The sequence below is a fragment of the Moschus berezovskii genome, chromosome 4 (genome assembly GCF_049115385.1).
Source record: "Moschus berezovskii isolate FMDL1 chromosome 4, NW_MosBer_1.0, whole genome shotgun sequence".
Lineage (NCBI taxonomy): Eukaryota > Metazoa > Chordata > Mammalia > Artiodactyla > Moschidae > Moschus > Moschus berezovskii.
In genome coordinates, this window is record NC_142463.1 from 104,686,614 (window position 1) to 104,698,734 (window position 12,121).

General features: G+C 42.3%; 1 protein-coding gene across 6 annotated transcripts in view; it reads left to right on the forward strand.

Annotated features, from left to right (window-relative positions):
• The window catches only part of SETDB1 (SET domain bifurcated histone lysine methyltransferase 1), a 32,427-nt gene that overhangs the window by 12,821 nt on the left and 7,485 nt on the right, over positions 1 to 12,121 (forward strand). For 4 of the 6 annotated variants that reach the window (XM_088835740.1, XM_055401889.2, XM_055401890.2 and 1 more), the window contains exons 4-14: positions 1,586 to 1,620; positions 2,057 to 2,156; positions 3,134 to 3,259; positions 3,429 to 3,630; positions 4,302 to 4,375; positions 5,281 to 5,471; positions 6,222 to 6,351; positions 7,535 to 7,682; positions 7,766 to 7,924; positions 8,546 to 9,169; positions 9,752 to 9,868. In XM_088835740.1, coding sequence (XP_088691866.1) covers positions 1,586 to 1,620; positions 2,057 to 2,156; positions 3,134 to 3,259; positions 3,429 to 3,630; positions 4,302 to 4,375; positions 5,281 to 5,471; positions 6,222 to 6,351; positions 7,535 to 7,682; positions 7,766 to 7,924; positions 8,546 to 9,169; positions 9,752 to 9,868 — 1,906 coding nt within the window. Of the gene's footprint in view, positions 1 to 1,585; positions 1,621 to 2,056; positions 2,157 to 3,133; positions 3,304 to 3,428; positions 3,631 to 4,301; positions 4,376 to 5,280; positions 5,472 to 6,221; positions 6,352 to 7,534; positions 7,683 to 7,765; positions 7,925 to 8,545; positions 9,170 to 9,751; positions 9,869 to 12,121 lie in introns of those variants that run through there. The other 2 variants (XM_055401893.2, XM_055401895.2) reach the window with 2 other exon arrangements.

Genomic DNA, 12,121 nt, shown 5'->3' on the forward strand with positions numbered 1-12,121 from the left:
AAAAATTATTGTTATAAAAATTCAAGTATTTGAAAATGCCAGATCCCGTAGACTGTCACCTGTAGCAGTACTTTATCGGCAATGCCAAAGAATGCTCAAACTACTGCACAATTGCACTCATCTCACACGCTAGTAAAGTCATGCTCAAAATTCTCCAAGCCAGGCTTCAGCAGTATGTAAACCGTGAACTCCCAGATGTTCAAGCAGGTTTTAGAAAAGGCAGAGGCACCAGAGATCAAATTGCCAACATCTGCTGGATCATGGAGAAAGCAAGAGAGTTCCAGAAAAACATCTATTTCTGCTTCATTGACTATGCCAAAGCCTTTGACTGTGTGGATCACAATAAACTGTGGAACATTCTAAAAGAGATGGGAATCCCAGACCACCTGACCTGCCTCTTGAGAAACCTGTATGCAGGTCAGGAAGCAACAGTTAGAACTGGACATGGAACAACAGACTGGTTCCAAGTAGGAAAAGGTGTACGTCAAGGTTGTATATTGTCACCTTGCTTATTTAACTTATATGCAGAGTACATCATGAGGAACGCTGGGCTGGAAGAAGCACAAGCTGGAATCAAGATTGCTGGGAGAAATATCAATAACCTCAGATATGCAGATGACACTACCCTTATGGCAGAAAGTGAAGAGGAACTCAAAAGCCTCTTGATGAAAGTGAAAGAGGAGAGTGAAAAGGTTGGCTTAAAGCTCAACATTCAGAAAACAAAGATCATGGCATCTGGTCCCATCACTTCATGGGAAATAGATGGAAAAACAGTGGAAACAGTGTCAGACTTTATTTTTTTGGTCTCCAAAATCACTGAAGATGCTGATTGCAGCCATGAAATTAAAAGATGCTTGCTCCTTGGAAGGAAAGTTATGACCAACCTTGATAGTATATTAAAAAGCAGAGACATTACTTTGCCAACCAAGGTCCGTCTAGTCAAGGCTATGGTTTTTCCCGTGGTCATGTATGGATGTGAGAGTTGGACTGTGAAGAAAGCTGATCGCCGAAGAATCGATGCTTTTGAACTGTGGTGTTGGAGAAGACTCTTGAGAGTCCCTTATACTGCAAGGAGATCCAACCAGTCCATTCTAAAGGAGATAAATCCTGGGTGTTCATTGGAGGGACTGATGCTAAAGCTGAAACTGCAATACTTTGGCCACCTCATGCGACGAGTTGACTCACTGGAAAAGACTCTGATGCTGGGAAAGGTTGGGGGCGGGAGGAGAAGGGGACGACAGAGAATGAGATGGCTGGATGCCATCACCGACTCTGTGGACATGAGTTTGAGTGTACTCCGGGAGTTGGTGATGGACAGGGAGGCCTGGCGTGCTGTGATTCATGGGGTCGCGGAGAGTCGGACACGACTGAGCGACTGAACTGAACTGAACTGAACTGAAGAATTGTCATCTGTTTGCTGTGTATCTTTCTGAATGCTTTCCATACTTTTACATAGATGTATGTATATACGTGTATGTATGTCTGGTTTATAGTTGTTATCGTTAGTGTTCCCATGATAGTTTGGTTCTTGATCTCTTGGAAATTCTTATGTATAAGTCTTTTACACTCAATTTTTCTCGTCTAGGTGATGCTGGGAGCAGAACTCCGAAAGACCAGAAGGTAACTTGAGTAAGAGAAAGATGACAGAGTAGAATATGAAGATAGAAGAAACTTTTGGCCTAACCATTCAGTCAGTTCAGTCATCAAGATATAACCAGTCACCCTGAAGTCAGCCCCATGGGTCGCAGTTCTCTAATAGATGTTATAAAAATGCAAAAGCTCCTTAGATATACATACACTGAATGCTGTATGAATATAGAATTTGGCAATGATAAACTAGATTAATTAATCAAGGAAAGCTTCCTAAAGCTGATTTCTGAACCAGATTTGTAAGAAAGGGCAAGTTTTGCCTGATAGAGTAACTATAAGCTTCTAGAAGTAACTGTAAGCTTCTAAACATAACTCAGTCTGTTTTGTTTTTTAAAAGACAAGTTGTTATTCTCAAGAAGCGGTGCTGCTATTTTAAAACATGTCTCCCTTATCCCCTTCCTTATAGCTCCGCGAAGCTATGGCTGCCTTAAGAAAATCAGCTCAAGATGTCCAGAAGTTCATGGATGCTGTCAACAAAAAGAGTAGTTCCCAGGATCTCCACAAAGGTTAGAGTCAGGAGGCAACTTGGTATAGGTGCAGAGGTGAAGTCCTGCAGAGATTTCATGGATACTGACTGTGTTTTAACAATTCAATATCCTTCTCTGCCTCTATAGGATTGTTTTAATACTACAAATTCTCCTTGCTGTTTGCTTAAGTCTTCTTTTTTTTTGGCTGCATCACTCAGCTTGCGGGATCTTAGTACCCTAACCAGGGATTGAACCGAGGCCCACAGCACTGAAAGTGCAGAGTCCTAACCACTGAACCACTGGGGAAGTCTCTTGGCTTAAGTTGTTTGTCTACTGGCTTTCTACCATGTGATGGCTTTGTCCAAATACCCGTTTAGCTCCATGCTCATGATATCTTCTTTCAGATGAAGGTTAAAGAAAATAGTAACTCAAACTCTAAATAAAGTTCTGAAGGAAGCTTTGTTTGTAGGATGCAGCTATTAAGAGATTCCTTCCAGGAAAATGATTTATAAATGCTGTGCTGTGCTTAGTTGCTCAGTCGTGTCATTCTCTTTGCGATCCCGTGGACTAGAGCCCGCCAGGTTCCTCTATCCATGGGGATTCTTCAGGCAAGAATACTGGAGTGGGTTGCCATGCCCTCCTCCAGGGATCTTCCTAACCCAGGTATTAAACCTAGGTCTCCCACATTGCAGGTGGATTCTTTACAGTTTGAGCCACCATGCTGCTTGGCATGAGTAATAGTTAATGTTGTTAATAAAGAGTCAGAAATATTTGGTTACAGTGAGATGGTCTTGAGTTCCATGTGAATTTCAATTCATATTTTTCCTGTTGGCATAAAGAGTTGAGTCAACTGTTCTTATATTTCTGCCCTTGGCCAAGGGAGCAGGAAAAGTGGTAAAAGTGGTTAAGTATCAGAGATTACCCCATTTGTCCCAATAACCCAGTACCCTCTTTATTTTCCATTCTTTCCCCAATCTGTGCCATATCTCTTTATAGCAACTTTGCTTTCTTCCCAGGAGCCTTGAGTCAGATGTCTGGAGAATTGAGCAAAGATGGTGACTTGGTCGTCAGCATGCGCATCCTCGGCAAAAAGAGAACTAAGACATGGCACAAAGGCACCCTTATTGCCATCCAGACGGTTGGTATGTTCAAGCTAGAGGAAGGACTAATGAAAGACAACCTGCAGGTCACCGTCACTGATTGTTTCTTTTCCCCACAGCCTTTGGCTTTTGTCTCTCACGCAGCAACCAGGATTCACACAGAAACTGGTGGTTTTTAAAAATGTTTGTTTCTCTTTTCCGTTTTACTCAGGGCCAGGAAAGAAGTACAAGGTGAAATTTGACAACAAAGGAAAGAGTCTTCTGTCAGGAAACCACATTGCCTATGATTACCACCCTCCTGCTGACAAGCTGTATGTGGGCAGTCGAGTAGTGGCCAAATACAAAGATGGGAATCAGGTCTGGCTCTATGCTGGCATTGTGGCTGAGACACCAAACGTCAAAAACAAGCTCAGGTACCTAGACAGAAGATTGCAAAGAGATTGGGAGCCAGGAGCACATCATCCGCCCTGTTTAAGCCATAGTCCAGGTCTCACAATTAGCTTTGGTGTCCTTAGTCTTCAGTGGCTGGAAACTCTCTTTTCTTTGCCACAGAGTCATGTGGGTGGTTCTTTCTTGCTCCCTCCCCCCCCCTTTTCTCTTTTCTCAAGGAGAAAACTTGGTCGGGGGAGAATAATCCAGATTGATTAATGGTTAGAGGAATAGAGAATTCATACAGAAGGAAGAAATGGAGACTAAATGTTTTTCATCAATGTGAGAGTCCAATAGTATAACAAGAATAAATCACTTTTGGGAAAGTGGGGATATGTTGATTAGACTAAGGGAGAATTCTAATATTCTTTTCCATTATGATTTATTACAAGATATTGAATATAATTCCCTGTGCTATACAGTGGGACCTTATTGTTTATCCATTCTGTATATAATAGTTTGCATCTGCTAACCTAAGGGAGAATTCTTAACTCTTGGGGTGGGAAGAAAGAATAGTAGAAAGAAAATAGTACACTGGAAAATGTTCCCTGGATTGTGTCTTGTTTGTGATCCAGAGGCATGGAAGCTATAATAATTTCTGGTCATGTTAAATATAATAATCCCCAGTCCTTCTACCATCACTCTTTCCTTACAGGTTTCTCATTTTCTTTGATGATGGCTATGCCTCTTATGTTACACAGTCTGAACTATATCCCATTTGCCGGCCACGTGAGTGTCTCTCCTTTTTTCCTTAGCTTTGTTTTCTCTTCTACCTTGTATTTCTTCTTAAGACAACCAGTGGGAAAGCCATAATGTTCTTGGTGTTTTAGTCTCAAAGAGCATAAGTTTGGTTAATATTCTTTGAGAGATACAGTTTTATTTGCTCGTGTCTAGTGTTGGGTCTTGGCAGCCATAGAGTCAGAAATTAGAAGATCATGACTAACTTTGAGTGGATGCACATATTGTAGATATGTTTTCATTTCATTTCCGAGTGGTTTAAGTTTGAGAGGATGTTACTCCTTTCCTAGTCTTGTGTTTAACATTTGTGTAGCTCTGCAGTCTGTAGAGTGCTTTCTACAGAACCTGTGTTAGATGGGGTCTTCATAGTGTCCTCTATGCTTGCGACTCCGGCTTAGGAGAGACTCTTGTAGAAGCAACTGTTTTTAGTTGCAGGGAAGTCAAGTAAAATAGCTGTTTCCACATAACATGTCAGTAAATACACTCAGGGTCCTTTAAAGCCTGATGGAGCATGAGAAGGAAGGACAGGTTTTTTAAAAATCAGTTTATGGTGCCACCTGATTCTTTTTGATTTACCTTTAGACTTACCAAGTAAGCAAGAATTTCCACTTGACTTTCCTAAGAGGAAATATCCGTTTCTAGGAAATGAGTGACTCACCTATGTTTGCATACTGCTTATTCATTTAGTATTTGCAGAATTTGTGTGTGCATTTGCACATTAGGTTCAATACTTTTAAGTGGTCATGGTTTTGCTTCCCTTGAGGTTATGATTTCTTCATTTATTTTTTCTCTCCCTCCCAACTTGAAAAATGCCAAACATCTCCTTGTCAACCCTTTTCCCCTATCAAGACATGCCCTACCTGCCCTCTCTCAGCCCTCCTTCTTCCTTGGGACAGTGAAAAAGACTTGGGAGGACATAGAAGACATCTCCTGCCGAGACTTCATAGAAGAGTATATCACCGCTTACCCCAACCGCCCCATGGTGTTGCTCAAGAGTGGCCAGCTGATCAAGACTGAGTGGGAAGGCACGTGGTGGAAGTCCCGAGTCGAGGAGGTGGACGGCAGCCTAGTCAGGATCCTCTTTCTGGTACTCTTCTTTGGAGTCTTAGAGGCAGGGATTTGGGTGGGATGGGGGAGCAAAGCATAACTATGGCATATGTACCTATGCTGTAGCTTTTCTTCTTTGTTACTCTCTTACCTAGTCTCACTGTTTTGGGTCATATTTTACTTTTTTTTCATTCTTCTATGCGTGGTTGTTAAAAATAAAGTCCCTGAATTTAAGACTCTAGTCTGCATGATAGTGTTTTTGTTTTTGCTTTTCTCCAGGAGTATCCACAATGCATGTAGGTACAGAGAAGGCTGCTAGTTCTGTTTTCCCAGGGTTATTGATAGTGTAATGGGACAAAAAAGAGCGATCAGTGAATTCTGAGGTCTTGGTGCTCTTTCAAGGCCCAGCTTAACTTAAATCTTCTGTACTTGTCCTTTTCTCCCCTCTCACACCTTTCTTAGAATTATATTTCTTCTCTGAGCTTTCTCAGCCCTTTGATCCTAATGATCCTAGTTACATGTCTTATACTCAGTATAAACATCTATCTCTTGTCATTTTTTTAAACAAGGAATATACGTGTTTTTGTTTTGGGGGGTTTATTGTTGTTGTTTTAAGTCCTGATGCCTGTTGTGTAGCCTAGCACATAAATTTATTGAATAGATAGGGAATTGGGCGTTCATCAGGGAGATTTCCCCTAAGGGAGACACATGGTATTCTTCACAAGTGGCAGGGTAGATTCTAGCTTTTAACCCATTCCCCTGCCACCTTTCCTTACTTGCAATCCCCTAGGATGACAAAAGATGTGAATGGATCTATCGAGGCTCTACACGACTGGAGCCCATGTTCAGCATGAAGACATCATCCGCCTCTGCACTAGAGAAGAAGCAAGGGGGACAGCTCAGAACACGTCCAAATATGGGTAAGTCCTGAAAGCTGTATGGGAGAGGGAAGAAATGGACAAATCAGCAAAGAAGTGTATGTACAATGTCTCTATCCTTTGTTTACCAGGATGACACTACTGCCACATTGAAAACAGGGCATGTTCCTAAGTTTCCAGTGGTGGTGATGAATTTGTGTTGCCGCCTCAACATGCTGTGGCTCTGATTTGTTCTCAAAAACACATAAAAATCTGAAACAACTGGCTTAGGTTAGGGGTGTTGTTGGTAGTAACTACCTCTGTTATTCACATGAGGATTATCTGCTTTGTGTGTGTTATCTGTGGTCATTTTTTTTTTTTTGGCTGCGGTTGGTCTTCACTGCTCAAGGACTTTCTCTAGTTGGAGCTAGCAGGGGCTACTCATCATTGCAGTGTCCAGGCTTCTCATTACAGTGGCTTCTTGTTGCAAAGCATAGGCCCTAGAGCATGCGGGCTTAGAAGTTCTGGCTCCCGGGTTTTAGAGCACAGGCTCAGTAGTTGCGGCGCATGGGTTTAGTTGCTCTGTGACACATGGAATCTTCTTAGTTCAGGGATCGAACCCATATCCCCTGCCTTCCAGTCTTAATTTTTATCCACTGCATGTGGTTAACTTGTTTTAAAATTTTGGTTTTGTTTTTATATGTTCCTGGCATACTTTTTGGTTAATTTTTCTTGACAACATTAGTTGATCAGAGAATGTATTTTTGAAAAATTTTACCGAAGTATAACATAATTGGCTTCCCTGGTGGCTCATTGATAAAGAATCCACCTGCCAATGCAGGAGAAACAGGTTCAGTCCTTGGGCTGGGAAGATCCCCTGGAGGAGGAAATAGCAACCCACTCCAGTATTCTTGCCTGGGAAATCTCACGGACAGAGGAGCCTGGTGGGCTGCAATCATAAGGTCACAAAGAGTCAGACATGACTTAGCAGTGAAATAACAATGAAAGCAATAGAATAATTATTAATGTAAATTGTCTGAGGCAGGAAGATAAAATCTTACTATTTAAATGAAAGTCAGCCTGTGCCAGTATTCTCACTCATTGGTTTAAATAATGAGATCTAACAGTCTTAGCACTTGGAATGTTTCTGTTGTTGCTTTATTATATAAATTGAGAATCAGATCTGTGGATGAATATAAATGACACAGCATTTAGCTTCTCAGTGGTCAATTTCCTTTTCTTACAGGTGCTGTGAGAAGCAAAGGTCCCGTGGTCCAGTATACTCAGGATCTAACGAGTACTGGAACCCAGTTCAAGCCTATGGAACCCCCACAGCCGACAGCCCCACCTGCCCCACCTGGTCCAGCTCTGTCCCCCCAGGCAGGTGACAGTGAGTGAGTGCTATTCTTTCTTTTTCACCAGTTTCTTTTATATTACATTTTCTGTATCCCTTACTGTATGATCTCTAATCTCCTAGAAGCTTGGAAAGCCAGCTTGCCCAATCTCGGAAGCAGGTAGCCAAAAAAAGCACATCTTTCCGGCCAGGATCTGTGGGCTCTGGTCATTCCTCCCCTACATCCCCTGCACTCAGTGAAAATGCCCCTGGTGGGAAACCTGGGATCAATCAGACATATAGGTGAGAAAACCTCAGGCTCTCTGTTGGGAATGTTGGCAGTGTGGACTGAGTGGTCACTGTATGGGGAGGTTCCTTGGCCACAAGGGGCCTCGTTAAGACTATGATGGTGAGAAGTTTGGACTTGAAAGGAAAGCTTTAACCTTGGAATTTTCCAGGAAACAAAAAGTAAAAATAATTTCTAGGTGCCTAGAAATACAGTCACCAGAAAGTCATTTGTTAAGACTACTTGTTGAATATGGTGTCGTCATTGGTACAATAGAAAGGGAACTCGGTAGCCTCTTTCCTTGAATCCTGGGGGTCAGTAAGGGCATTTATAGGAAACATAGCAGGGGAAACAACTAGCATGGATAGAAGACTGGATGCTAGTCGCATAATTCACAGGAAAAAATAAAATATAGGAAAATACACTGTTGAAACAGTTATTATCAGTTAATGAAGAGGAACCAGGGTGTTTCATTGTCCAGTAAGGCAAGGGGAAGTTTGACTTACTTGTGTCATCTTTAGCTTCAAGAGTTTAGCTATTTGACAAGTTAGAAAAGTGGCTTAGCCAGCTAATGGGCTACCTATACAACAGAGAGGGCCTGTTGCCTTCTGAACTGATCTCTTGCATCTCATTTTCAGGTCACCTTTAGGCTCCACAACCTCTGCCCCAGCACCCCCAGTTCCCCCAGCACCCCCAGCCTTCCATGGCATGCTGGAGCGGGCCCCTGCAGAGCCCTCCTACCGCGCCCCCATGGAGAAGCTTTTCTACTTACCTCATGTCTGCAGCTATACTTGTCTGTCTCGGGTCAGACCTATGAGAAGTGAGCAGTATCGGGGCAAGAACCCTCTGTTAGTCCCACTACTGTATGACTTCCGGCGAATGACAGCCCGGCGCCGAGTTAACCGCAAGATGGGCTTTCATGTTATCTATAAGACACCATGTGGCCTCTGCCTTCGGACAATGCAGGAGATTGAACGTTACCTTTTTGAGACTGGCTGTGACTTCCTCTTCCTGGAGATGTTCTGTTTGGATCCGTATGTTCTTGTGGACCGAAAGTTTCAGCCCTATAAGCCTTTTTACTATATTTTGGACATCACCTATGGGAAGGAAGACGTTCCTCTATCCTGCGTTAATGAGATTGACACAACTCCCCCACCCCAGGTGGCCTACAGCAAAGAACGGATCCCGGGCAAGGGTGTTTTCATTAACACAGGCCCTGAATTTCTTGTCGGCTGTGACTGCAAAGATGGGTGCCGGGACAAGTGAGTTGGTTAGGGAATTGTGGCCCTGCCTCCAACTTTGTTGTGATTTCCCTTATTTCCACCACTTTCTTTGCCTTATCCTGCACGTCTCCTTTCCTCACCTTCCTTGATCTGCTTTCTTAGCTGTAGCTCCTTCTGTAAGGCCTCCAGAGAGCCTGGGACCCCACAGCATAATCCTGGGTACGTGTTTAGATAGCATAACGATTCATTGTACATAAATTTGAGCAAACTGCAAGAGATGGTGGAAGCCAGGGAAGTCCAGTGTGCTGCAGTCCATGGGATCACAGAGTCAGACACAACTTAGCAACTGAACAGCAACACATGTGTCTTATGTTTTTTTTCTCTGATTCTCCTTTTCCTTTGCTTCCCTCCGTCATGCTTTCAGTTGCTAGTTGTCGTTCTGTGTCTCTCTATCTTACTCTTACTCTGTCATACTCCTACTGTCTTTTCCTTTCTCATTTACAGGTATGGGAGAAGAAAAATAAATTTTACTACCTTGTCACCGTCCTTTTGTTAGTAGTACTTCTTGCCTCTGAAGAAAGTGTCACAGCTCTAGTAGTTGTACCCTTCTGTTTTATACAGGTCCAAGTGTGCCTGCCATCAGCTAACTATCCAGGCTACAGCGTGCACCCCAGGAGGCCAAATCAACCCCAACTCTGGCTACCAATACAAGAGACTAGAAGAATGTCTGCCTACAGGGTACGTAGTCATGGGAAAGTTTAGCACCTCAGAGACTGAATTCTTGTTTGCCTATGTTTGTAGGAAACAGCAGCATTATAAAATTGAAGCCAAAAAAAACAAAACCTGAAACAGACATTTTATCAATTAAATCTTACTTAACAAATTCCCAGCACATATTTCTTCCTTGGGCTTTCCTTGAAATGAATGCATATAATGATTGAATAGTATCTAGTAGTTTTCTGTTGCAATAAAATATGACCTTGATTTCATAACTGTATAATTATTCTATTTACTCTGGCAGGTGAGATGTATTCAGAGAGAAGTAGGCAGGAGCCTGATTTATAGGACTTTGTAAATCACAATAAAAATTAGAACCAAATTCATGATGTGATAGGAAGCTGTTAAGAGTATTTTAAGCAGACTACTGATGTCTGCCTTTTAAAGATTACTGTGACTTCTCTGTGAAAACTAAGCTTTAGGGATAGCAGCAATGGAATTTGGAAGCTCAATTAGATAATTTCAGAAACACAGGTAAGAAGTGGTGGTTGCTGGGGCTTGTCCTAGAATGAAAGTGGCAGTAGAAATGAGAAAGGATAGATACCACAAAAGAGAAATGAATTCACAGTGACTTCAGCCTTCTCAATGTTAGACAGTAGATGGCAGTTGAGGAGTCTACTCAAAATTCTAAGGAAAATGATTTTTTAAAAATAATTTTACATATTTATTTTTGGCTGTAGTGGGTCGCCCTTGCTGCACAGACTTTTCTCTAGTTGTTGCGGGGGAAGCACTACTCTTTAGTTGTGGTACATGGGCTTCTCATCACCATGACTTCTCCTGTTTGCAGACACAAGCTCTGGCATTTATAAGCTTCAGTAGTTGGCACATGTGCTCAGGAATGCACTTGGGTAGAGCTACAGGCATGATAGATTGACTATGGAATGGGAAGGAGAAGAGAATCAAGGACAAGTCCTAAATTTTATACTTGAACAACTAGGTGTATGTTGGTTTTTATACCAAAATGGAAGACTAGAGCTAGAGTTGCAGGTCTGAGTGAAATTCAGCTGTTCTGGCCATGTTAAGTTTGAGGTGTCTGTTAGGCAACCCAGGTGGAAATGTCAAGAAGGCATTGAGACTTCTAGAGAGAACTGTAAGGACTGGCATAAAGAATTAAGAATCGTCAGCTCAGGAGTGTTAGTTACAGCTTGGATGAGTTCATCTGGAGAGAACATTGATGATAGAAAAGAGAATGTGCCCAGAAGTAAGTCCTGGGATCTGCAACTGGAAATTGGACAGAGGAGATAGCAACATGTGAGACTGAGGAGACATGAGATCAGCACGTGCAATCGAGAAGGACAGATAAGGCAGAGAGGACAGTGAGCAAAGTGGGGTATGATGTGGCAAGCTGGATAGATCTGAATCTGTGACCTAATCAGCCTGGTACGTAAGAAACACATAATTGACGGAAAGGATAAAGAGGAAAGAATGATCAGTGAAATAATTCAGGTGTTTCCCCATAATGAAAGGGTCTGTGTTTCCAAAGTGAAATCAGGTTCTAGCATAGAAGATTAAAATAGATGCCCACTAAAGCACATGATAAAACGTGATCATTATATCCACAGAACACTGAAGGCAAAAAGAAAAGACTAAAACTTTCTACAGAAGAGAAAGATAACACAGAAAGAATTCAGAGTAACTTCAGCCTTCTTAAAATAGTGTCTATAGCTAGATGGCAATTAAGGAATCTATTCCGAATTCTAAGGAAAATTATTTCTTTTATATATACATAATTTTGTTTGTTTATTTTTGGCTGTGCTGGGTCTTCTTTGCTGCACAGGTTTTCTTTCTAGTTGCGACAAGGAGGGTGCTGCTCTAGCTGCAGTGCACAGGCCTCTTCCCACGGTGGCCTCTCCTGTTGGCATAGCTCAGTGTCTCATGCACGTGGGCTAGTAGCAGTTCCGGGCTCTAGAGCACAAGTGCAGTAGTTGTGGTGCATGGGCTAAGCTGCTCTGTGGCACATGGGATCTTCCCAGATCAGGGAGCAAACCTGTGTCTCTTGCATTGGTCGGCAGATTCTCCACTCAGCCACCAGGAAAGCACAGGAAAATTATTCCTTACCTAGAGTTCTAAACCCAGGAAAAGTGGGTTAAAGTAGGCTTAACATTTTTTTAGACATGAAATACCTCAAATTTTTCCATTATTTCCCCTCTCAGAAAGCTACTGGAAATGTTTACTAAGTGAGGGGGAAAGACGAGAGAGGAAGGCGTATACTGA